The sequence below is a fragment of the Nicotiana sylvestris genome, chromosome 11, assembly GCF_000393655.2.
Source record: "Nicotiana sylvestris chromosome 11, ASM39365v2, whole genome shotgun sequence".
Classification (NCBI taxonomy): Eukaryota; Viridiplantae; Streptophyta; class Magnoliopsida; order Solanales; family Solanaceae; genus Nicotiana; species Nicotiana sylvestris.
Window position 1 is genome coordinate 71473734 of NC_091067.1, and position 27473 is coordinate 71501206.

At 42.1% G+C, this 27473-nt stretch overlaps 3 protein-coding genes across 3 annotated transcripts; 2 read left to right on the top strand and 1 right to left on the bottom strand.

Moving 5' to 3' along the window:
* The first annotated feature begins 1181 nt into the window (after positions 1 to 1181).
* LOC138881152 (uncharacterized) lies at positions 1182 to 4551 on the top strand. The gene is made up of 3 exons (XM_070161356.1): positions 1182 to 1550; positions 3747 to 3917; positions 3988 to 4551. Exons 1-3 carry the CDS (start codon positions 1182 to 1184, stop codon positions 4549 to 4551), a joined length of 1104 nt encoding a protein of 367 aa, XP_070017457.1.
* A 5586-nt stretch (positions 4552 to 10137) lies between these two features.
* Positions 10138 to 19207, bottom strand: LOC104241044 (1-acylglycerol-3-phosphate O-acyltransferase). The gene is made up of 9 exons (XM_009795951.2): positions 18651 to 19207; positions 17623 to 17859; positions 16673 to 16719; positions 16358 to 16476; positions 16105 to 16265; positions 13485 to 13594; positions 13282 to 13381; positions 10698 to 10821; positions 10138 to 10588 (listed from the first exon to the last, which is right to left on the bottom strand). Exons 1-9 carry the CDS (start codon positions 18839 to 18841, stop codon positions 10463 to 10465), a joined length of 1215 nt encoding a protein of 404 aa, XP_009794253.1. The 5' UTR covers positions 18842 to 19207; the 3' UTR covers positions 10138 to 10462.
* Positions 19208 to 24947: 5740 nt separating this feature from the next.
* Positions 24948 to 25640, top strand: LOC138881153 (uncharacterized). The gene has a single exon (XM_070161357.1). It carries the CDS (start codon positions 24948 to 24950, stop codon positions 25638 to 25640), a length of 693 nt encoding a protein of 230 aa, XP_070017458.1.
* Positions 25641 to 27473: the final 1833 nt, after the last annotated feature.

Genomic DNA, 27473 nt, shown 5'->3' on the forward strand with positions numbered 1-27473 from the left:
TCCAAATTGCGTTGGTTGTTGTGTAATCTCAAGTAGACTTCAATGATTATCCAAATAGTTTAGCACAGATAGTCCCCGCGTTTCTTAGAATGAAAATGATAAGAAACGGTCTTGAATTTTTTCCTCTTCGATACTATCATCATGACGTCAGCCCATCAGAGCATTAAATGCCATGACTCGAAACTGCGCAGGGGTCGCTGTCAGCACGACTACCGAGAAGCCCATGAACTGTTATTGGTTCGACTCTTCCGCTTCTCAAACGTTTCCCAAATGGCTTATATAAATACCTCAAGCGTTTGTCATTCATACTTTTACAATATCTTCAAGTTTCTAGAGCTGAGTTTACCATCTTCTGCATTCATCTCCTTTTTGTGCTTGCCTCTTCATCCTCTTCCTTAGAAACCTTTTTTTATAATTATGGCTAGAACCTCTAGAACGGTACCTCAGAAAGAGGACATCACTTATTCGTCACGCCCGTCCAAGGGCAAACCAAAAATACCTCTAACTATCGATCAATGTACCCCTGGCCAATTTGATACGGTCTCTGATTTTTCCATCTAAAATACCCCTTCTACACCGGGCCAACGCGAGCTCGTATCTCGGTACATCAGCGTGGTTACCGACACGAAGAGGGTAAAGGAAGGCTCTCGATAGGGGGAGGCAGTGCAATTAGAGATCCCCAAACTTGAGGAAAGCATAGTAGACCACAAAGCCGATTTCCTCAGCGTATATACATACCCATTCACTCTAGGTCTCGTAGATCCTTCTTCCCCGAAGATAGATCCGGTGATTCTTGACTTTCTAACTTCCCCACTTTGTTTTAGGCTAACAAAATGCATGACCACACCTTTTCTAGGCTTCAAAATGAGCTTTCATGTTGTGGGAAAGAGCACGAGAAGCTCACCTCGGAGCTAAAGGAGTCGAAGGCCTCCTCTACCCGAAAGGGGGAGGAGTTGAGCGGGCTTCGGGCGAGTTTGGAGGGAGTGCGCCAGGAAAGGGCTGTCTTGCTGAGCAAGTAACATGACATCCATGAACTCATTTTTTTATTCTTATAACTTGATGCTCACTATCTTGATTCGTCTTTGCAGATTGGGCAAAGGGATGCCCTGGTGGGGTGACTTCAGGAAAAGGTTGCAGCCAAGGATACGGAGATCCTTGAGCTGAAGAGGCAGAATGAGGCCATGACCTCGGAGAGAGACCTTTTACGGGAGGAGTTGGCATCGACCCAGGATCTTCTTCGAAGCGATCAGAAGGAGGCTGTTGCACTATCCGTGGCCAAGTCTGAGGCCGACGAAAATGCATCTTCATACAGGAAAGATGCCGCCACCGCAAATGATCGAGCCAGAGAGATATCCGAGAAGGCCGAGCAGAAGCTTACTCGGGCCATCGCTCATGCTCATTTACAAGCTAGGAGGCAGGCTCTTGAGGAAGCAAGCGTCAAAGGTGCCGATCTCTCTGCTAAGATTGAGGAAGCCCGAACCTTGGAGGAAGAATCAACACTTTCGGTCACTTTGGATGAGGTTCCGGAGATGATCCAGACAGTAGTGATGGTGAAAAATAAACTCACGTTGTCTTCCCCTTTTCTTTTTTGTATACGGATTTCTCGGGGGAAAGGGCTTTGTAAAGACACCCCTTGTAAATATATTTTTGGGAATGTTAAGAGATCCTTTTGTTCTAAGTCTTCAAATTTATTTTCCAGTGCTTATGTAAAGCTAGTTTGTTGAATTTTGATGTCTGCTCTTTTAGAGCCCATACTCGGAGTAACCGAGATCCTCGAGATCGGGCACAATCTTGAGGCTAGACTGTTAGCTCTTTCGGGGCCCATTTTGTAGTGGCAGAGATCCTCGAGATCGCGCTAGATTGATATTGATGGCTCTTTAGAGCCCATTTTTATATTGATAAAGACCCTCGAGATCGGGTACCATCTCGAGGCCAGAGTGATATAGATGACTCCTTAGAACCCATTGTTATGGTAATAGAGATCCTCGAGATCAGGCACCATCTCGAGGCTAGATCGATATAGGAATCTTGACCCCTCGAACGTTGTATGACGGCGTCATTCATATGGCATGGTCATGAAGTGACCGAGGTTGTCCCACAGGTACACTTCCCCAAAAAGTGATAATAGCCTAGTCAGAATTAATTGGCCTTCAGAGTAGGCGAACAGTCGTTGCTTGCCCTATATATGAGCTTGATTTCCTCTCATTTGAGGACTTTGCTATTTTGATCAACTATCCTTCTTGTAGAGTTTTTCTTCCGTGCATCAGTTCTTTCATTATTTTAATTTAAAGCTTTCACCTAAGTTTTCATTCCCTTTTCTCATTTCACCATAGTTATGGATGCTACGCCAAAATTCGTTCACCAATAAGAGGAGAGTTTCGCCTCTGCTTCTCGCTCGGTTGGTGGTACACTGCCGGTATCTGGTGAGCTAACCTCGAGGTGCTTTGTCTCGAGGAGGGATTTTACGTTAGAGAGACCACCCAACATTCAGGGCCACTAGGAGAATGCATCGAGGTTCTTCTTATCAATAGGAGAGTAATACCTCGGGGCGGTTAGGAGAGACTGCGGATGGGGAGAAAAGTTTGTACTGCAGGTCCTTTCCATGGAAGAGAACATCATGGCATATCTAGAGGGATTTTTGAGCGTATACACATACCCCTTTACATTGGTCCCCCTCGATAGAATCGTGCTCGAATTTTGCAGAAGATATCGGGTTACCCTGGCACAGGTTCACCAGTCATTTTGGAGGATAGTGTTGATGATAAGGTACTTTGCGGACAAAGCCGGACTCGAGTTCACCCTCGACCATCTTATCAGATTGTACCGGACCTTGCATTACCGAGGCTTGATTGCTCTATGACATCGATCCACCCGGCCCTTTATTGCCAGTAATGAAGAAGACGGGGACCGATGGTGGATGAGTTTATTTATCCGAGTGCGAACTGTCGATATTATCCCTGCAGAGTTCCTGCCATTTCCTGAGAAATGGAATTTCACATGTAAGTGGTACACTTGTGCTTTTCTCATTTTTGTTCATCGTGGAGGTAGACTCCGTAAAGATGTTTTCCTCTTCTTCTCTACAGCAATCCTGTGGCTGCCAAACGAGGTCCCCGACCTGGTAGATTGGACTCAGAAACTGGCAGCTAGCTCGACCTACGATGAGCGTAAGTGGCGAGATCTGTCCAAAGGCAGATGGGAGGCCAAACACTACGGTACGTTCTGTGTGGTTTATTTCCTCCGAATGGTACTTTTTTATGCGTATTAACTCTGTCACCGCAGGTATTAGAGAATTTTCTAAGGTGAGACCGTGCCCCCTCGGAGAGGAGGAATGATCGTCGACCTCGAAGCCGAAGAATGATAACAAACGGAAGGAATCCTCTAAGGACGAGCGCGCTCAAAGCGAGGCAAGCCCTGCTCGGAGGCTCAAAGAAGATATATCAGCCAAACCTGCAGCATCCGAGGCTTCTAGCCTCGGAAAAATGGTTCCTCCTTTTCCACCGCCTTCTTTTCCCGTCAAAGGTACTTCGAGGGAAGTTCAAGGCTAGGGGCAACCTAAATCAAGCGGGGTATCGAGCGACTATATCCCCACCGAGAGAGATTCGACCGGCATCAATGAGACCAGGCCAGTAGGTGCACGCTCAACTTTTGAGGAGGCTTAGAGGCTCTATTCTGTGGTGAGTCTTGGTTGACTTTGTTGGTTTTTCAGTTTTGCATTTTCATTTTCTCACTGAGCTTCTTTTTCATAGGCCTTTGATAAGCTTAAGTCCGAGCTGCTCCGCAGTGAAGCCAGGTTGCGAAAAGCTTTGGATGGGGAGAAATCCCTCAGGCTTCTTTGTGATAAAAGGGCAAAGGAGTTGAGACATCTTCGGTATGAGATGAATCGAATCCTGAACTACGAAGGCCACCTCAAGAAACAGGTAACCTTTGTTTCGAGGTGATGCATGTTTTTTCTTCTACTTCTCTAAGATTAATAATTTGATACTTCAGTTGCAGAGAAAGATAAAGGACCTGGAACGCCTTTGGGGGGAAGTTGGTCAGGCCAAGTATGAGTGTAATAAGCTAAAGGCTCAGGCAGATGCCCAAGTTGCGGTTAAGAAGAATGCTTTGGCCAAGGCTTTTGCCCTTGAGGTGCAACTCCGGAATGCTCGTGAAAACAGCTTGGTCAAGACGAGCATGATTGCAAGGATCGAGTCTGACTTTTTGAAGATGAAGGCTGAGGTAGTGGACGCCCGGGTCGAAGCTGAAGAGATTCGAGCTAAGGCTGACAAGAAAGTGGCCGTTTGTATAAAAGACGCTGCCGATGCTCGGGCTGAGTTGAGAGGGGCTTCCGATCGGGAGAGTAGAAATAATGAATATGTTCGGTGCATATCCCGGAGGGAAACCCTCGAGGAGATCCATGCAAGGGGCTTCGATCTCTTGGAAGAGATAGCGCAGGCCAAGGCGGATGAATACGACGCCAAGTTCCTTGTATTCGATGCCGAAGATAATGAGGAGGAGGCCGATGGAGCCGTAGTCCCCGAGGGGAAAGTAGAATGGGCTTTTTCTTTTTGATTCTTTGTACAATGTTCTTAGAGAACTTTGTGAACGAAGCCTCATATTATCTCACATTTACTTATAAAAGGAAGCCTTTCGGTTTCATCTTTCATGCATTTCCATTTGCTTGTGTATGTCTTTCTTTGTTTTGAATTTAGACGTTTGTCGATGATTAGCCAGGTGAACTGGACTTCAAGGAAAAACCCTTAGGTTTACAAATCGGCCCTGAGGCTTGTTTGGCTGGCCCGTATGCTCTTACGCGTTGGGTCGGTACGACCTCTAATATAGGCTGGCGCTTAGGCTCTTACGCGTTGTGTCAGTACGACCTCTAATATAGACTGGCGCTTGGGGTCTTACGCGCTGGGTTGGTACAACCTCTAATATAGGCTAGCGCTTGGGCTCTTATGCATTGGGTCGGCATGACCTCTAATGTAGGCTTTATTTTTCCCTCGTTAAAGACTCTTTGAAGTTTTTTGTGTTCGCCCGACTCTTCGATGGTTCGATAAGAACCTCGATTGTGAGTCATTATGCAACGATGAATGAGCACCTCGGGAGCTTTCGCTCGGTGGCTGAATTGTTTCGAAGCCTTTTTATTGTTTGGAGCTGATATAATCGAATCTCTTTTGCTTATGCCGAGGCTAGCCTGATTAACCGGTTTTTTTGAAGTATTCTCAAAGTAGTTGAAGGCCTGTGATTATATGGCAATGATCGAGCATCCTCGAGTCACGTTAGATTGACCGAAGCCTTATGACCGTAGTCATTGTGTTTGGCCGTAGCCCTTTAGTCCCCGAGTGAAGTATCTTCGACATCTATATCGAGGGTATGCCTTTTTAGGGGTCTTACAAGTTCGAATATATAACCTTAACTTTAAGATCGGGATTACGCCTTTTGTAAGGTCTTATAAATTTGAACATGCCTTACTTGAGGTCTTATAGATAGGTTACTTGGCATAAGTATAATTCATGCCTTGCTTGAGGTCTTATAGATTTGGTATTGCCTTATGGAGGTCTTATGAGCTCGAGGTTGCCCGCACGGGGCCTTATGGCCTCGAGTTTTTGACAACTCGATGGGTGACAGTCCTCGAGACATTGAGCGCTTTTTTAGCTCTGGAGCTCTTCTTTGTAAACTTTGATGTCAGTCCCCGAGTGTTCGGGAAATTTCTGGCCCTGGAGCCGTTTCTTGTAAAAATAGCAGACTTCTTTGAAGCACAAAGTGTTTTTGGTGGTAAAGGATACTTCTTTGATTACTTGGTACAGGTATACATGTTTTCATCGTCAAAGGTTCAATTATTCTATGCGGACACGGTTTATTCGGTCGTTTGGCCTGATACATCATTTTCCTATCGAGACCTTTTTTAGCTCATCTTGATTTCTTCGAGAAGGTGATCTCCCGGGGGGATGCCCCCCAGTGTTCGAGGTTGATTGAAGAGAAGCCCTGAATACTTGTTAAGCTGGAAAGTGCTTCGATTGTTCTAGCCAGACACCTGCACATAGGTTAGTGTAAGATGTAAATAAAAAGGGAGATGGTTATACCTTAGTGGTGGTGGTGCTTCGAGCCTCAATATGCTTCAATCGTTTGCTCCGGAGACGCGGTACGGTCCTTTGCTCATTTATTCGGGTGTAGCTGAGAATGTATCTCGTGATTGCTACTTTACTGTTTGCTTATCCTTTGGCTCCATCAATGTTGAAGGCTTCGACGTCGATGCCACATCGTGCACCGCAAACATCTCTCTTGCTGCATGTTGTTCCCCGTATACAGTTTTGATTCCGTCCTTCATCGGAAACTTTATCATTTGATGAAGGGTTGATGGTACTTCTCTCATGCAGTGTATCCATGGCCTTCCGAGCAAGGCATTGTACCTTATGTCTCCTTTGATGACATGAAATTTGACCTTTTGGGTTGTGCCGGCCACGTTGACTAGGAGGGTGATTTCCCCTTTCGTTGTCTCGCTCGCCATGTTGAATCCATTGAGGACTCGAGAGGCGGGTACGATCTGGTCGAGCAATCTGAGCTGCTCCACCACCCTCGGCCTAATAATGTTGGCCGAGCTATCTGGATCCACAAGCACACGCTTAATTTGAAATGTATTTACAAGAAAATAAATTACCAATGCATCGTTATGAGGCTGAAACAGGGTCTCGATGTCCTCGTCGCTGAATGTGAGAGCGTCCTCGAGTACATAACCTCGAGTTTGCTTCTCCCTAGTGATAGATATTTTTGTTCTTTTGACAATGGGTTCCTGCGAGATGTCGATTCCTCCAACGATCATGTGGATGACATGTTGTGGCTCATCTGTTTCATTTTTCCTGTTTGCTTCTCTTTCCTGAAACTGATTTTTGGCTCGCTCATTGAGGGAACTCTCGGAGGTGCCCTTTGTTGATTAGTCGGGCTACTTCTTCTCGAAGCTGTCTGCAATCTTCGGTCCTATGGCCATGCGTACCGTGAAATTCGCACACCATGTTAGGGTTTCTTTGTGATGGATCTGATAGTACAGGTCTTGGCCACCTAGTGTCTCTGATCTTACCAATGGCAGATACGATATCTGAAACATCAATGCTAAAGTTGTACTCAGATAATCAGGGCGCCTCCGTTGGTCCTGTGTATCTGTTGAATCCGGCTCTGCTCATGAGTCCCCGAGGATTCTGACCTCGATCTGCCCTTTCGGGGTATGTTATGCCTTGGGGCGTTTCTTCGATCTTCAGTGTATGATTGGTTCCTTTCCTTGTTTGGCTTTGGTTCCTTTGCCATGCGCCTGCTAGGATATACTGAGCCCGAGGGGCTCCTATTTGGTCGTCCTCGACCCTAATCTTCGACTGATATCAATTGTGGACATCCGACCAAGTCACGACGGGATATTCAACCAAGTTCTGCTTTAGTTGCTTTGAAGCTACCGAGCTTCGTTCGTTCAAACCTTGGGTGAAGGCTTGCACTGCCCAGTCATCGGAGACTGGTGGTAATTCCATTCTCTCCATTTGGAAGTGAAATACAAACTCCTACAACATCTCGTTTTCTCTTTGTTTGATTTTGAAGATGTCAGATTTTCTTGTAGCAACCTTGATGGCACCGGCATGTGCCTTTATAAAATAATCTGCCAGCATGGCGAATGAGTCTATCGAATTCGCGGATAGATTTTGATACTACATCATGGCCCCTTTTGAAAGTGTTTCCCCGAATTTCTTCAACAGGACGAATTGAATTTCGTCGTCCTTCAGGTCGTTTCCCTTTACGGCACAAGTGTAAGCAGTGACGTGCTCGTTTGGATCCGAGGTTTCGTTATACTTTGGGAGATCGGGCATTCTGAATTTCTTCGGGATAGGCTTCAGAGCCGCACTTGACGGGAAGGGCTTTTGTATGAAATTATTTGAATCAACACCCTTCAGGATCGGGGGTGCGCCCGGGATCTGATTGACCCTTGAATTGTAGGTCTCCACCATTTTATCATTAGCTTCTATCCTCTTTTCGCCCGATTCAATCCTATTTATAAAGTCCACGAGCATCTTCATAATAGCGGGGTTGGTTGCTGACCCGTTGTAGCTCGATCTTTTCGGCACCTGTTCGGCTTGAGGGGCCATTTCCGATGCTGCTGTGCTTGGAATTTTTTGGTGGCTTTGCAGTTGAAGCAATCGCCAGCTGTTGTGCCTATAACATCTCAAAAATGATGTGAAGGCTAGCCTTTTGTTCCTCCCGAGCCGAGGTTTTCTGAGCTTCTTGTTGGTTTTCTTGGTGTATACTCCTACTAGTGTGGGAGCTTATATCGACATGTTGGGCATTGCGTGAGACCACATCCACGGGGAGTAGCTCTGGTGCATCCTCAGGGTTTCGCAGTGGTACACCGACACCTGGAACAACTACACCATTCTCTCCATGGTCTTCAAGACCGTTGTTTTTATGTGTATTCACAGAGTTAGACATTTTGACCTGAAATCAAAGATTCTTGGGCAAGAAAAAGTGTAAAGAATAACTTGTGTTTTCAGTAAACCAGTACGAAGACAATCACTATTATTTTTTGCTCCACGTGGGCGCCAAACTGTTTACCTTGAAAATGGTAATTACAATTAGATTTGATTTTGTGGTTCTAAAAATACGCGATTTATTTTAATGCTAGTTGTTAGGCAATAGATGCTAAGCGTGATACTAAAATAGAACGCTTATGCAAATCGAGTAGCCGAGAATCGGGGTCTAGAGCTAGCCTATACTGGGCCTCGAGGTCGAGCTAAAGCGTTAGGTTGTGGATAGCCGATAAAGGACTAACAGTTTTAAGAGCCTTGATGATGGCTCTTTATGATCAATGATGAGTAATAAATGAAGAACAATCAATGAAACGCAATAAATATAAGTAATAAATCAAAGGAAAGACAATAGAGAGTATTTAAGTTAGAGAGTAGAGAATGTTCTTGTATTGAATATCATGTATATTACAAAATGATAAGGGTTCCCTTTATATATGAGGGGGAATCCCAACATAGTACAGATGCATTTATTACAAAGATATGCGGCTGGTACAACCATTTAATGCTATCGTACGGGGTTGTACTAGCCCAATAGACTTGGTCAGCTTTAATCACGTGCCTTGGGAACTTTCCATTTGTCCATCATAGCCACCGATTTGTACTGCCCCGAGGTCAAACGTTGGGAACCCTCAGGGTCGAACCTCGAGCTGCGCCTCGAGCCTTCTGGAGACGGGCTATGGAATACCGTAATGATCGTAAAATCGGACTCTTCGATTTTAACCGTATACACATGGACAAAAAAGAAAAAAACTTTTTCCCTCAATTTGTCCCACAGTTTGAGTGAATTTTTAACTTCGGGATTTAGACGACAAAGATGCACCATGTGATGTTACTGTGTTAGAATATAGATTAAAGGAGTCTCTTTAGCATCATCATTTCTCCAAATTGCGTTGGTTGTTGTGTAATCTCAAGCAGACTTTAATGATTATCCAAACCGTTTAGCACATGGTGTCCATGAAAATGCTTCGTTCAAGTAAATGACAAAGCGAGTTCGTTTTTCTACTAATAATCGACTCCAGTTGGCTGTCGATTCTTGATTTCTTTTCAAATCACATACTTATAAAAGTTGATCTTCTTTTTGTCCCAATTAATGTTTCTCACGTACTATTATTTTCTTGACTTTGGCAGATAGGAGGATACAAGGTTTGGAAAAATAACGGCTAGATAGAGGAATAGAGGATACAGGGTGTAATAAGCCAGTTCCTCTCTCACTCATCCAGCTGCTAATGCTTAATACTCTGTGTTACATTTTCATTTTCCTTTTCGTTTTCTCCTGCTAGATGTCACATCATCACATTGCCGTTGTCTAATTTGGATTCCAACTGATTTAGCCCAGAACGAGTCACAGAGCCCAACAAGTAAACAAAATTCATCATGCGTGCCATTTCTTTCTTCCTTCAATTTGAGGCTTTAATATTGATTGGAGGAATGGCATTCAACTTCAAAATTAGGGGAGAAGTGACGACAATGACGTTGTTTCCTACTGACACCTAACACGGCACCTCTCAATGATATTATATCTTTTGAATAAAACACTGTGAATTTCCTTCTCCACGGTGCACATCAGAACCAAGCAATAAGTATGGACAATATATCCAATTCAAAATTATTTGTACATCATCTTATTGCTTTCGTAACTTTTGAGTACACTATTCATAAAAAAAATTAATGTAATTTCAAGAACACAAATCATCGACCTATCTGTGCATGACTTCCTACAAGGAACGAACAATCAGAAGAACAGAATGCTACCCATTCATGACTTCCTTAACATTGATATTATGTTCTGAGAAACTGGTAAGTTACGTTACTCAGACCAGTAAACACATTTGAGAGAATATTAAATCAATGCTAATATGCTATTGTACACTATTTACCTACAACACACGCAATGAAAACACCACGGCAATGTATCTCCATCAGACAGATATCAAGCCTTCAGGAAGTGGGTCATTGTCCTTCTGTGGTGAGATAAATCTACGGCAAGCATAGAGTACAGCAGAGTGGAATGCGGCTGTGTTGTCTATAAATACAAAGTGACCAGCCTGCAAGCAAGTGTAGTATTAAATAAAGGCGCTTCATTTAATACTATGATGTAGTTTGGGGAAACAAGAATAAAAGTTAAATTATTTTTTCTACAGAGAGAGAGAGAACCTGAGGGACTCTTAAGATTTCACATGGAACCTTCATATTCTTCCTAGCCTGTTCCGCTCCTTGATAATTCATCCAATCTTCGTATCCATATATGAAAGCTGTTGGCACCTTCCAATCTGGTGCTCTGCAAATATAAAAGATCATAGATTTAGCATCACAGAGACTTCTCAGGAGAAAACTGAAAATCAGTAGAGAATTGTGACAACAACAACAACAACATACCCAGTATAATCCCACAAGTGAGATCTGAGGAGGGTAGTTTGTACGCATACCTTACCCCTGGAGGTAGAGATGATGTTTCGAAGACCCTCGGCAGTAGAGAATTGTGACAGACTAGTATTAATAAAATTTGAGAGGTTCTCCTCTTTTATTTGAAAAAAAAGGGCAGAGAATTGTGATTAAAATTCTCGAGGAACAAGGTTTAGAGAATCAAGTTACTGTACGATTCAACATCATGTTCTCTTAGCTTGTTCTATTTTGACTGGCAGACCCAAAAGGTTTCTGATATCCCTACCCCCCCCCCCAAACCCCCACAAAAAAAAAAAATCAGTGCATCCTATCTGAGACCAACTAACGCAAGAGTCGAATGAATTTGTGTTGCTTTGAACAGATTGCAAATTAAATGCTTCAGAGCAGAAAAGAAGTCCTTACTAACAAACACGTTGTAGAATCAGGATCGAAGTAATGTGAACCCCGTCCATAAGCAGAAAACTACAACATCCTTACATATTTCATTTGAACTTTTAAGACCTTGTTCTACAGTGTATTAACTACACCATGAATACCATGCCAAATCATCAGAAATGTACTTATTCCATCAATTTAATGAAAAAATTCTCCCTGGTACTTTAATTTACCACAGTCAATATACCAATAAACTACATCTCAATCCTAAACTAGCTATCGAGTATACAAATCCTCTATAGCTATTCCGTTGATTCAACCTACTATATTCCGATACAAAACAATTTCTCTTAAGGGATATTTGAGGTTCTCTAAGTCTCACATTTTTCACTAGGACATACATGTCTCTTAAATAGAATAAGAAGACCCCTGGCAAATACAGGACCAAATGAAACGTAACAACAACCAAACATTAATTTTACTAGTTGGTATAGCCTGTATATGTGCTTTTCTTCCATTCTGTTACGTTAGTAAGCTAAGACCGCATTGATTCAGACTGAGATATAGGTCTTTTGAAACAACTTCTCTCAATGTGATTTTAGGACTACCTTGTCTGTTATCAGTTTCACACAAATTTTTACACCTACAATCCCTGTTCATATAAAGGTCTACACAGGATATGGCGATCAACTAACACAGTTGAAGATTAATATATCAAATATCACCAAAGTGTCTTTTAGATTATAATGGTTGTATGTTATCAGCCATCACAACCAGTTCAAGATTTGCCTTTACTTCCTTTACTTTAAATGTTAAGGCGGGGAGGCTCCTAGCAATGGGGAATTCAATATTGATTGCAAGTAATAATTTATTAGTTATTACACCAGTCACCCCAGCCATTTATTTGAATGCTTACAATTATAATCCCTGGGCAGCAGACAAGGTTATTAGTAAATCTTCATGTCTCTCAACCATTTGGATGATAAATCCCATGAACTTCAGGCTCCTAATATTTAGTTTCTTGAAATAACTGCATAACAAGACCATCTAGATATTTTGCTCATAAACATCCCAAGGTCTAGACAATGCAAATTCAATTGAAATTTCATTCGTTAAAGGAATAGCTTCTTTGAGCTTTCTTGAAAACCTAATTGCAAAGATGCTGAAGCCGGGTCCATATAATGGCATAACTGTAATACCTAAGAGTTCATGTAGTCTTCCATTTAATTTTCTCATCCACACCCTCTCAAGTGAAAGATGGAATGTTAAACGACGCATATTGTCTTGGACATTTTAAGAGTTGCCCCCAAGGATGTGGTCTAATGGTCAATGAAGTCGGTTGAGAACCATAAGTCTCAGGTTCAAATCCTAGTGGTTGACAAAAATCTCAGGTTCAAATCCTAGTGGTTGACAAAAAACTAGGTGATTTCCTCCCACTGGTGGACAAAGTTACCCGGTACCTGTGCTGGTAGGACGTACCAGGTAGCCCATAGAATTAGTCGAGATGCGTGCAAGCTAGCCCGGACACACGGTTATAAGAAAAACTTAACACTTATATCTTTTTCCTCTTACTGCAGGTACAGCACAAAACATTGCCACACTGCTGACAGAGAAGAAACAGAAACCTAAAGGATCATTTAAATATGTAAATATGCGGGCAATCCAAGTCCTACTATTATTTTGATGAGGGGCTCATTTAAACTCTTCCCTCATAATCCAGCAAAGTGTGACAGGATCACCAAATACTGCAGAAGACAGTCTAGCGGCATTATAGGAAACAAGAAATGAACAATACCAAATGGACACAGTAAGGTTCTACCACAGGAGAATCTTAGGTTTTCAGCATTTTATTCTACAACTCACTAGCAAAAATGAGCATGTATTTGCATGCATGTTCTTGTGTGTGAAGAGAAAGAGAAGAGAGAGAGACAGAGAGAGAGAGGGGGAGGGAGTATATCACCTGTATAAAAGAGGACTCTTGGCAAATGCTCCGAAGGAAAATATATATTTTAAACATAGCTCCCCACTCGGTTTTGCAGCCAAGGTATGATATACATAATCTTTCATAAAGCAAACAATCAGTATTAGAAACCTAAGACGTGCAAGGTATACAACATCATGAGAAATGAAAAACCATGCAAATCAATAAAATATGCAATGTACCTGAGAGTAGCCTGGACTCCTCCTCGGTCAAACTATCTCCATTAGAATATGCAGTAAATCTAGCATTAGTGTATTTGCGAACTAGGTCTGGACCCCATGGGCCTAAGCCTCTGCATTATTAATTATGACCAATATTAGCACTCTTCAGATGAATAAGGCCATGTAAACAAAATTCTTTCAGAATTATTACTCCAGTTCAAGCTTCAATCCAGGAAAGAATCCCGGACTGCTACAGGGAGCAACTTTGAGCCAAAAACAAGTAAATAAGCAAGACAGGGTATCAAATATAAAAAATATGAGTAGCACCAACACTTCACAACAGTAAAGATTCACAGGCATCAACATAAAAAATAATTAAATTTAGCATATGCAACAACCATCTGTGGAATCGAACTTTTTTATCAAATCACTGATAAATACTAAAAAGAAATGACTCTCGCACTTAATAACTCTTTTGGTTACTGAAAACATAGACTATGAGAGGAGGGAGAGAGAGTGAAACAGAGATAAAGATCAGAAGCCACAAGGTTACCCTTACTAATATAAGGTGTTTTTCCGGAAAACCATGATCTTTTCTTTTCACAAGTAAAGAAAAATTGAAAGCCTCATGTGTTGCATAAAAATTAAACGCACAATGAATGCCTGAATTTACAGATAATTATGATAAATCAAAGAAAGAAAAGGTTAGTTCCTTGATTTCCTTTTAACACATTAAGATAAAAAGTTACCCCGTTAATACCGATAAAACATCCTTTTAAGGGGAACAAAGAAAAGGTTTGATAGCCAAGTTGAGAACATGGAATAAAAGTGATATGCCACATCAAGACCAAATAATACAAAGAAATGAGATTCTACCTCTTTTCCGCTTTTTGAAACGATGACTTGCATTACGCGGGATACAGAGGGTTCAGAAGAAATGGTATCTTACATTTTTTTTTTGAATAGATTTTTGCGTTGCTTGGATCATATAGCTAACGGAGTGACACCAACTAATTTCGGATTGAGGCCTGATTAATTGATTGGTGTCTTAAATTTGGTCATTTTTTGGGAATGTGAAACTCTACCATTCAAGAAAAGGTGCCCAACTAAATTAAGAAGAAGCAAACCATCGTGTGACAGTAGTTAAGTTTAGGTAGTTAAGAAACCATGAATATATTGGCATTAAGAAACCCAAGAATATATCTAATCCATATTCCAGTATCTTATATGGGTACCCCGCTCTTGAGTCTAAGGGTTTCAAGCTGAGCAGGATGAAGACGGAATACCTGGAGTGTAAGTTCAGCGCCGAGCCGGGGGAAGTGGGCGTGGATGTGAGGCTTGAATCACATGCCATCCCAAGAAGAGGCAGCTTCAAGTACCTTAGGTCGATTATCCAGGGAGGAGGGAGATTGACGGGGTAGGATGGATGAAGTTGAGGTTAGCATTTGGAGTCCTATGTGACAAGAGAGTGTCACCGATACTCAAAGGTAAGTTCTATAAAGCGGTGATTAGACCGGCCATGATGTATGGGGCTGAGTGTTGGCCTGTTAAGAACTCACATGTCCAAAAGATGAAAGTAGCAGAAATGAGGATGTTGAGGTGGATGTGCGAGCACACTAGGATGGATAAGATTAGGAATGATGATATTCGGGAGAAGGTGTACGTGGCTCTCATTGATGACAAGATGCGGGAAGCGAGGCTCAGATGGTTCGGGCATGTTCAGAGGAGAAGCCCAGATGCCTCGGTAAGGAGGTGTGAGCGGCTGGTTGTGGGAAACACGAGAAGAGGTAGAGGGCGGCCTAAGAAGTATTGGGGAGAGGTGATCGGGCAGGATATGGCGAGGCTTCAGATTTCCGAGGACATGACACTTAATAGGATAATGTGAGGTCGAGTATTAGGGTTGTAGGTTAGAAGGTAGTTGAATCTTGCCTTACTTTGTACCTTTATGAGACTAGTCTGGTAGGATTTTAGTCTAAGATAGCTATTGGCAATATTGTGTCTTACTATTAAGCTTTTCAATGCATGACCTATTTACTATCTATCGCTTTTGATTTGCATCTTTCTTCTGAATTTAATGTTGTTCCTATTTTTCCTATGATTTATGTGGTGATACTAATATTGTCCCCCTTTTGTCTTTTTGTTTCTTGAGCCGAGGGTCTTTCGGAAACAGCCTCTCTACTCCTTCGGGGTAGGGGTAAGGTCTGCGTACACACTACCCTCCCCAGACCCTACTAGTGAGATTTTACTGGGTTGTTGTTGTTGTTGTTATACGGGTACCCCAGGTCATTTACCATGCTTTCCTCGAAAATCATTTACACCCAGACCCAAGTACCGCGTTTGCAACCAACAAACGATATGCTAGCCATATGAAAGTATCAGTGGAAGAATGGGACTAAAGGCGAGATGATCATAAGCAGCAGTATGCATACATCTTAGAATTAATTATGTACGTTAAGTACATGTAAAAGCTGGCACTAGTCTAACCAGAGACTACAGTGAAAAGAAGGAACCAATGAGCACAATCAGACATATGAAAGTATCACCGAAAATGTACGTATTATGCAGTAAATATACTTGCAAAAACAATGTTCAGCAGCATATTAGACTAGAAGTAGAAGCAAAGGTTTAAAAAAGCATTTGCCTGACAAGTTTCATCGGGGTAAAGTTAGACTCCCACAGATGATTCAAGACGGCTCCCTTCCATGTTGCTCTAAACTGGGTAAGCCGCTCGGACATATGTTCAGTCTCTGATGTAAATCCAGCTGGTCCTACCAGAATCAACTGCTGAACATGCTCTGGATGCTACAAGAGCAATACACTTGTCAATCAGCAGTAAAATATACGTGCCCATATACATTATACAGAAAATTCACAGTTCGATAAAAACTAATCACCTTGAGAGCATATTTTGCAGCGACATACCCTCCAAAAGAGTGCCCAAGCAAAATAAAGTTGCTAAGGTTTTTGGCTTTGCGCCACTCCTCAAAGGAATCAATAAACCAATCTTCAGTCTCTGCATTAATGTTTTACAGACAAAAAGGAGCTTCTTTCAGATCAAGATTGTTCAGTACATAAGCAGCATATATGTTATCTCCATCAACTCCTCCAATAATTGAACCAAATTTGGGTGATTATTATAGATTTTATTCATCAGTCAAGTGTGTAATTGAACAAAAACACTCAGCTTTGGAATAAAGCATAAGACTGACCTTCAGTACTTCTGCATGTGAAGTCAGGCCTGCTTGAACCACCCCAGCTGCATCATACATTTAGCCAGTTAGAAAACTACCACTTTGCTCATTTGTTTCTTTTGTTTTTCATTCAACATAAAAGTGACATCTATTGGAAGACCACCTCCAGTCTCCTGTTCTCCTTTAAGACTTATAACAGGAGCTCTTAAAGCAACTAAAGAAAGCAAAAGGAAGTAAAGAATGCTTGAATTAGACCATGTAGTCTCAACAAACTTCTCAAGCAGAATAAATTAGTGTCAACACAAAAGCATCCTATTTTATAAATTGCAGAGCCTTTGTGTGATACATATATAAATAGTTTCTACATAGAAAGCGCTGAATCTTTCTGCTCTTTCAAGTCAGATAGCTCCTTGGATAGTTGTGTTGCAATCTATTCAGTTTGAGTGCAGCAACATGCTGTGTGCCTCTTTAACTAATAAATACAATTTGGCTACTACATCTTTGTATCACCCCATAATAACATCAAGTCGGAGATTTCAGTTGAAGAATTATTTGCAGTTACAACTAGGTGAGTATGCAAACCGACAAAACAAAACACACTACAATCCACCCAAAGGGATCTAATTTCAAATATTAGTATTTAGCACGATGAGTAAATATCTTCATCCGAAGAAGAATGCTTGGTTAAGAGCATTTAGTGTCAAACTAACTGACCCAAATGTGCCTAAGTACACATTTATGTGCAATAAACTATTATTAGCAGATAATTTTCAAATCTGGTAAGTCTCAGTTATGGCAACTTGCCAAACAACTAGAACATCTTGAATCAAAACAAAAATCATTAAATTGACTCTTCTATATCACCTGGTACATGTGGTGTAAACACTACTAGAGCATGTTTCAATAGGGAGGAAAGCATCAGTATAACATTATGAATTTGCACCCAAATTCACATAATATATACTCACCCAAGCTGATCAATAGCAATAACTTTGAAATGCCTCGCAAGGGCATCAAAATTCCGAAAGAAGAAACCCTGAGAGGCACCATATCCGTGGACCATAACAAGAGTAGGAGAACCCTCTTTGCTATCAAAAGTAACGGTATTGATAAATCTTGGTTCATTGCTCACCGATCGAAACCATCTAACTTTTGAACCTGGTGGACCAGACCCAATATTGACCTGCTCTTGAGTATAAGGAGTCCTAGCATTAAAGAAAATGCACAAAATCAAAATGAGCCTCTGAGCCTCAATAACCGCAAAGTTGCAGTCTTTATCGACTGAAGCAAACATTTGACAAAAATACAAAACCAAGGAAGTCTCAAACTTTTGTTATAGGCGAAAGAATAGTTCTCTTTATGGTCACTTCATGTTGCCTCATGAAAAATACAATGAAAAACTTGCACATCACTAATTCTAAAAGCATCCCATGGTTTCAACTTGCCAAATCAATGAATGCAGTAGCATATAAATCCATTTACCATGACAACGATTATTTTTAGTACGATAGGGTAACACATCCAATTAATCTAGTTACAAGGTTGACTAGTTAGAAAATGTTTGACAGCAGTATAGAGACAGTCAAACTATAATAAATACTCTAAGTAATGAAGAGCGAAATGGATGAAAATGAGATTTTTTCGACATAGTAGGGGGCAAACTAGCTTTCGTGCACGTCGACTAATCTAGTAGGTTACATGCCACAGCCTACCAGATGTAGTTGCCAGTAAACCTATAGGTTGAAGTATACCAATGATGTCAAGGTTTTCTCCTACATGTCAACCACTCAGCTATCTGTTTATAAGCAAATAAATTTTATATAGCCAACCGAACTAATTCATGATTGACATAAAATTGATTAGATGTTCCTTAATTAGAAAAGGACGAAAAGGCTCGAGAGAACAACTAATTGTATGCGAATGCTTAGATGAAAGTAATTGCCGCATCGACATAAAGAAAATCCGCAGAGTGGGACAATAAGTGGAGATAAATTACCTAACTAGAGAAAGAAGGCGGTTTTCGGCAGCGATGATGTGATCAGTAGATGTAGGTATCCAACGAAGAAGGGAGGGCCAAAAAGACCATCGTTTTGCTGTGGCAGTTGTGGTTGTAGATGAATTGAGTTCTTCTGCCATTTTCACCAATGAATTCGATGAATTCAACCACCTCCTGAACCCTATGCTCATGCAATTGATAATTTATTTTCTCTATTTGTCGCTGGAATTTAGCAGTTCAATTTCAAGTCTCTAAAATAAACAGGTACTTGGCTAGAGTGTCCTCCAAGCATCCATGTGCCTTCCGACGAAACTGAAGCTGAGTTTTCAATTTAATTATAATAATTAGTTTGATTTTTTTTCGCCATTTGACAACCCAATATCATATCATATTGGATTTAAAGCCGTCCGCCAAAGCAGGAATGATGGCGGTGCTCCCACCATTAAATCATTTACAGCGACTCAAATACGTAGGCAGTGACGTGGATGGAGCGACTCCAACCGCAAATTGCATTTTGCAACCTTTGCTATTTCAAGTTGGATTTTGATTTAGGTCGTGTTTGATAAGAAGGAAAGTTTTCTGGAAAATATTTTTAATTTTTTAATATTTGGTTGACTTGAATATATTGAAATATTTTCCTAGTCAACTTTTTTTCCTTCAATAACTTTCCTACCAAAAGGATTCGGAGAAAAATATTTTTTGAAACTCTTTTTCAACTTTTCTCGCCTCACCGTCTACCACCCCACCACATGCCCCTCCTTCTGCACTCAAACCTCCACCTCCCCAACCCTCCCCCTCTCGCCTCTTAACATTGTCATTGCCACTGCGATCCCTAGACCCCGGCCTACCACCTTCCTCGTTTTTACTCATTTTATTTCATAAAGTATTTGCCTAAATTATATATTTTCAAAAATATGTTCTACTTGTGGTCCGGTGTCACGTCGCATAGTAACCCATAGACGTGACTTACGCCTGTCTAACACTATCCGACAAGCGAACCAACTTATACAATACACTTAGCATCTATTCATGACTCAACCAAAATAAACGCGAGTCCGAATTTCAATAATTAAATATAAATAATTAATGATTGCAAACTATTCCATATAGTTATGAATAATCATAACGAAAACGTTAAAATAATACTCTAGCCCAAATCTCACACTAGACCATGGAGCATTAAAGAGAATTACGTACATGTTTCACAATTGCTACTGTAAGGAAGGAAGGAAACTCTAAGTCTTTCTTTGAATTATTTTGCTCACATTCCACTACTATTAAGAAAATCATCAATGTATGGCCACTCGATTAGAATAATGGCACAAGCTACTCGGTATAGACTTTATTAGTAATTTAATATCATTTTATAGCTAAAACCCTAAAATTCTATTCTTTCTCCTCTCTTTCAGCCGCTACTTCTCTTTTTCTCTTATCATTTTCTCCCTTTTTCAACCTATCACTGACTTTCATCTTTTCCCTCCCTTCTTATCTTCTCTCTTCTTTACTTCCTCCCTTTTTCCTTCTTTCTTTTCTTCTTTTCTACTATAGAAATACCAATACACCACCTTTATTTATTTAGTTATTTTTTATTTTATTTTATTTTGCAATCTCCTCCTTCACTTAGATGCAAAAAATACCTGTTTTCTTTGAGTAATTTCCGGTTAAAATCTGGTGGTGATTGTAGCCTGTTCGCAACAAATTTTTGTAGTATGAAAAATAAACTGCAACAAAAATATTATAAAGAAAAAGAGATTTTATTGATAAATATTTGTGAGTACAATTATATGTATCCCTTGATTCTCCTCTCTAAAATTCTTCGTGATTCGAGGGCTTGAGAAGTGTCTTTCTCGAATGTAGGACGATGCAGACCTCCTTGTGATGTATTTAATCGCCAAGAACGTCGAATAGCACTTTGTTGTTATGGGTTGATCTTTGGGAAGAATTGTGTTGATCACTCTTTTATTGAAGAACTATGCACTTGATGATTGATCTCTCTGTTTTGTGGATGTCTTCACCAATTGTAGAATGTTCTTCTCCAACTCTGAATATCCCTTAGAGAGTTATATAACCCCTCTATTTATAGTGGTAAAGGATGGACAGTCCAGCTACATATTAATTTTTTTGCTTGATTCTGATTGGCTCATGTGACTTATTAAACAAGTTATGTGATAAGCTTGCTTGTGATTGGCAAAGACATGTCATTTTAGACACTTAGGCAATTCTTGATTGATCACTATTTTGGACTAGGATTGCACATCATTTAGCAAGTGGCATCATCTTGTTGTCCTTGGGTTTGACTGGATATGACATGTCACTTGATACATCGCATGAGTCTGGCCTTAAGATTAAATGGACCTTCGGGCTTGAAATTAATAAAATAGACTAATTTAAGTTGTAAAATCCAAATTAATTTTTTAACCCAATTGAATTTAATCCAAATTTTGTATGGATTAGACCCAATAAATTTATACGTCTAATGATGCCCCCTACTTCAAAATTTATCGATGTGTAGACTTGTTGAACCTTAGACGAGACTTGAAGTACCCGTAAAAATAATTAATCCATATCTTTTTATCAAGTAATGCATTTGAGTATTTGGATAAGTTGTAACCTTTTCTGTGAGAAAAAAAAGGTTACATGACTTAGCCAAGAATTCCAAATCCACGTTAGACAAAGACACATTTCATTTGCACAAAATTTGACTTTAACCAAACAGCTCTCATTGCCTTTTGAATAAGGAGAAGATAATTTCTAGATGTAAAGTCCATGTAGAAGTTGGTTATTGTTTCCTCTTGCACTTCGAATTGTAAAAGTAGTAAGCTTAGCAACGTAGTAATCTGAGTCCATCTAAGATCCAATTACTTCCATCGCCCTTTTAACTCTATAAATAGATAAGACTTTGGACCCTCAATATACCTGACAAGAAAAGGATCACCAAGAGATTTTGGAAGAAACTCGCAATTCTCGAAAACGCTAACTATGTATTTTCCATTATGGTCTCTTTCTTGCTTTTTTTTCTTGCTCTCTCTTCTTAACTGTCATACCGTCCGTAACAAACTATTTTTTTTCTTGTAGATTTTCACTACAAAACAACAGCAAGTTACACAGTTATGGATGCGCCATTCGTAACCGCATTGATTATACAGAGGAGTCATGCCGCAACCGCATTGATTACACAGAGAAGTCATGTGTTTTAGATTAGCAGGCCACGGCACATGCTCGATCATGATAAGCTTGATATTACTGCTAACTCAATTTTTTAGTGATGACGAAGCATTCAGAGACAACATGATGTACGACGCTAGAGCAGCCCTTAAACTCAACAGAGATCAAATAGAGTACCAAAAAGCTTCGTGCAGTTAACATCGTAGGCTCCCGCATCTCTCTCCCTTTTTTTTGCAGGTTTACGAGGACGTGATGGCAAAGGTTTTAGATGCCTTCACAATCTGTGCTCGCTCGCTCTAGTGGAAGATGCTCGATTTTGTGATGTAAAGTTGTTCATCTTGTATTGCTGAGGACTTGTGTTCACCATCCAAATTGGAGAGGGTTCTGAACTTTATGTCACGCTCATTGGCACCATCTTCGCAGAAGATCAAACATCGTGCTTGTTTGACTCAAAAGATGTTAAGATCTTTTCGAACAAATCAATCAAAGATGAAGAGGTAAATCGTAGTTGAAGATAATAAACTCTAGGATAGAAATAATAGAGAGAAGAGAGTTGTCAATTTTTTTTTCATTCAAAGTTGGTTGGTGAGTTTTACAGAGCGCTCATGACCAATTACAAGGCTTCCATTCCTCTTATATATTGAGGAATCTCCCCCCCCCCCCGCAGAAGTGACATGCAAAAGACCTTTTAGGAATGTTCTCGATATCCCCTAAATGGACTTACTCTACTGCCGAGGTCGTATTGTTCCTTCTTTTGATACAAGGTCGTATCATTCTGGGCGTCGACTCGCAGGTGCTCAGCAATTTGTCGTGCCCACTATAGGACGTGGTTGGTCAAATTCTAACCCATACAGTTAGTCCCTCCGCTTTGTCAGGGTCGTGATCGGGTGCGTTCTCGATGAGCGGACTCTATGCGTTCTTTAGGAGAAATTTGACCCATTGGAACGTTGCGACGTGGCCAACGAGAGGTGGCTATCATATTCAGCGGAGCACCGAAAAGTACATGCTACCCGGGGGTGATGTCAGCTTTACGTGCGTCATCATTACGTGGATTTTCGAGGCAAGGACTGACGGTTTGGCGCTTTGATTCTTGCACTGATTTGAGGCATGCCGCCTCAATTATGGCGCCACCCAACCCTATAAATAGATGAAGGGTTTGATTTTTTGAAAATCTTTAGCCATTTTTCTCTTGATAACCTCTTATTCTTCATTGTTTGTTCTTATACTCCCTTGTTCCCGTTTCCGTTCATCACCGGAAGTTTCTTCTTTTTCACTCCCTTTGTGTTGCTGCTCCTCTGAACGATACTATGTCGAGGTCTCATCGTACTAGAGAAGAGGTTCCTGAAGACACTCTATCATCCACAGTGCCTCTTTCCGGCAACGGAGAAGAGATAGTAGAAGAGGGTGACAACCCCCTTACGGTGGAGGCGCTACTATCGAGACATCCCTTGCCTCAGAGTGATTTCCTCAAAGATCCACCTCCTACTCCAAACCCCGTATTTTCTGAGATGGGGCAGGTTCATCTTGATGCCCTCCATATAAAGTATGGTATTCCTGCCCATGTAGAGATGACTCCGGCAGGGGAGGATTACGTTGACGTCCACAGACCTGGGTACTGTGCTTTTTACGAGTATCCTTTCATGATCGGCTATGCCATTCCTCTCTTCCCTTTACTGGAAGAGTTCTGTAGATTTTATCAGGTGTGCTCGGCACAGCTTTCGCCGTACACGCTTAAGGTGCTTCTGCTATTGACTAAGTACGTAGAGTTGGCAGAGTATAGCGTCTCTGTTCATCATCTTTTGCACCTATTCATGCCTGGCTTCCTTAGGGGTACCATGGTGCATTTGAGACTTCTTGGTACGAGAGGGCCGGTGGTCGGGACAGATGACCGGGTGAGCCATAAGTTTTGTCACAAATATTTCTTTATCAAGACTGAACACGTCGTTTCTGACTTCGCCAGATTTTCGGAACGATGGAACGGAACTCGTAAGTGCCGTCGTTTGTTATGTCCCCCTCTCTTCTGTAATTATTGTAATTTTTACTTACTAGCCATATTGCAGCTATGGCCTGTCCGCCTCGCCCCATTGCGGGTATTAGGGATTGGGTGGCCCGCTTATTGCCTCATGCGGCGGAAACTCGGACTTGGTCTGCCTTCGTGCAACGTTATGGCCCTAGGGTCTCCTCAGGTAAATATTTGACTTAATGCCTCGTTGGCCATGCGACCTTGCTTAACAACACGATCCTTTATGGAGACAGGTCGGGGAGCTTCTAGACGGAGGGCGCCAGTTCCCGCCTTTAGACAAGCCGTTACTACTGCAGACACGCAATTTATTTTGTGCGAGTTTGTTCGAGAGGGTCATCCTCAACCTATTCGACTGGGAGATTCGTCTCGAACTGTGTCCACGAGAGAAGAGGCTTCGTCGGTACCAACTTCATATCCTTTGGATGTCTTCTAATGGTGATGAGCCGATGGAGAGGAAAAGGAGGAGGTTGGAGCCGGGGAAGGGCGCGGCTACAGACGCCGATGGTAGTGGGGCATCCCGGATAGCCTCGGTCCCGTATTTATGGCCGATGCCATTTTGTCGGGGAGGTCTCCCCAAGTGGAGGGAATTGGTCCGGGAGCCGATTCAGTGTGCTCCGTTGAGGGTGGCGCATCGTCTAATGTTGGAGGACCTCATATCGAGGGTGACGGCTCGAGCTCGGATATAGACCTGGTGGATGTCACTGAATTTATGGGTCGCCATACCCATGTGGAGGTTAGGATGGACAGGTCTGATCGTCATGTGATAGTCCCGAGGAACTACAACTTGCTGTTGAACAGCTAGCAAGTGGCGTCGGCCCTCACTCCTCTCTGTGACGCTCCCGAAAGAGAGATGCTTAGAGCAATGAGCGACGTGGAGTTATCTCAGAAGATCGCTGGTATGGCCCTGCAGGTAGGTTCCTTTCCTTCTCTTTTTGTTGTTAGGTTGGTGCGATGATTGTCGTTTTGCATTTTCTTTTCTAACTTCTTCCATTTTCTTTTGTCAGACCCTCGTCTTGAAGGTGGAGATGGAGTGTCGTGAAAGGAAAAGGACGGGCCTTCATAAGAAGATGTCGTCGAATCATCAGCAGTATTGTGCTAAACATTAGGCAATGTCTGACATTTATCATCAGGATCCCGAGTTTCGGGTATTTTGCAAGGGGCTTAAACATCGGGAGGACCAATTGGAGCATAGGAAAGAGGAGTTGAGGGAGACGGACGAGGAGCTTGTGAGGGCGGTCACCCATAACAGTGAACTGGAGGCTTCCCTCAAGGCGAAGGAGGACGAGCTCGAATTGAGCAGGGGGGTGACAGCTGAGAATGTCGACTTACAGCTGAAGGTGGCCGACTTGACCGCCGAGTTGAAGGCTAAAGTAGCGGAGATTGACAGGCTTAAGGGCGAGCTAAGCGTTAGTGCTGATAAGTTGGCGGCAACTATTTCTGAGTCGGTATCTTTGGAAGATGCTCTCGGCATTTCCAGGTCGGAACTTACTGGGGAGAGAAAAGCCTCTAGTCGTCAAGTCGCAGGGCTCGAAGGGCTTGTTAAGGAGCTAGAGGCTGGGTTGACCTCACTGCAGGGACAAATGGCTTCGCTGAAGGTGGAGGAGGCAAATCAACATTCTCAGCCTTCTACGTCTCGTGCCTCAGCTGACCAGGGCGTGCCCCATCATTTGTATGAGTTATGGGTCCATGCGGAGGCTCGGCTTAACATGTATAAGGCTTTTTACGCCGAGGGCAAGGCCACAGAGGCGGAAGTTCAGGCTGTGCATGCCGAAGCTCGTGCGGCTCGTGAGTCATACGGGTAAGACCCCCTCGCTCCTGATGGGGAAGGTATCAATTCTGACGACGCGAATCACCTTGCTTTGGATTCATGGTATGAAGACGCTTACCCCGCTGGGGATGATGTGTAGTCTTGGTTTGTATTTACTTTTGCTTAGGATGTTTTTTGGCACGGGCCGTACTTGGGCCTGTTTGTAGGGGCAAATATAAATGATATTTTGCTGTAATGTAAACTTTACTTTCATCGGTTTGTTTATTTGTCGTTTTTTCTTTTGCTTACCGCATATGATATTGACGCCCTTGGCTATTGGGATGTTGCTTCGACTACCATCTAAGTAGAATCCTGTCGTGGTTCGAACGAGGTCAAACTGATATTTTTGTCGATGACCTTGGCCATTGGGATGTTGCTTCGACTGTCATCGAAGTAGAATCCCGTCGTGGTTCGAACGAGGTCGAACCAATATTTTCGTTGATGGCCTTAGCCATTGGGATGTTGCTTCGACTGTCGTCGAAGTAGAATCCCGTTGTGGTTCGAACGAGGTTGAATCGATATTCGTTAATGGCCTTGGCCATTGGGAAGTTGCTTCGACTGTCGCCGAAGTAGAATCCTATCATGGTTCGAACGAGGTTGAACCGATATTCGTTGATGACCTTGGACATTGTGATGTTGCTTCGACTGTCGTCGAAGGAGAATTCCGTCATAGTTCGAACGAGGATGAACCGATATTCATTGATGGCCTTGGCCATTAGGATGTTGCTTCTATTGTCGTCGAAGTAGAATCCCATCGTGGTTCGAATGAGGTTGAACCGATTATTGGAGATTTGACCGTGTTCCCATAGGAAGATGTCACTTGTCGATTAGTGGAGATTTGGTTCTGCACATGCTATGGAGATTTGATCCGTTCGTGAAATGGAGATTAGATTCCGTACATACAATGGAGATTAAATTCCGTTCGTACAATGGAGATTAGATTCTGTACATACAATGGAGATTAAATTCCGTTCATACAATGGAGATTAGATTCCGTACATACAACGGACATTAAATTCCGCCCATACAATGGAGATTAAATCTGCCCATACATTGGAGGTTCGATTATCTGTATGTAGTCCCTTCAATACTTCGACCCGGAGATCATATCGATGGGTTGAGGTAATGAACAGCGTGTCGATCCATAGGGCATCTACTTTTCCGTCTCGTTAAAAACCTCTTTTTGAAAACCTGATTGGGACAAAACCTGGGTGAGGGAAAAGAGTACGACTTAAGTGACACCTTTTAGAAGTGGAAATACATGAGGTGGGCGATGTTCCAGTTGTTTTGGAGCAGTTTTCCCTCCATTGTTTCTAGTTGGAACGCTCCTTTGTTTGCTGCTGCTATGATTTTATGCGGTCCGTCCCAGTTTGTTCCTAATTTTCCTTCATTTGGATCGTTTGATGCATGTGTTTTAGCCTTGAGGACGTAGTCTCCAACTTTGAGTGATCGCACCTTGGCTCTCTTGTTGTAGTATTTTTCTACTTGCTGCTTCTGGGCTACCATTCTCACGTGGGCCATCTCTCATCATTCTTCAACTTCATCCAGATCTTGTAGCCTACTTTCGTCGTTGTCTACTCCGTTCTCGTTGGAGTATCTCAAGTTGAGCTCCCCGACCTCGACGGGTATAACTGCGTCGGTCCCGTAGACCAGTGAGTATGGCGTTTCTCCCGTACTGGATTTTGGCGTAGTGCGGTATGCCCATAATACTTCAGGTAGTAGTTCAAGCCATATCCCTTTAGCTTCCTCGAGCTTCTTTTTCAATATGTTTAGTATTACTTTATTAGAGGACTCGGCTTGGCCATTGGCAGCAGGGTGATATGGCGTG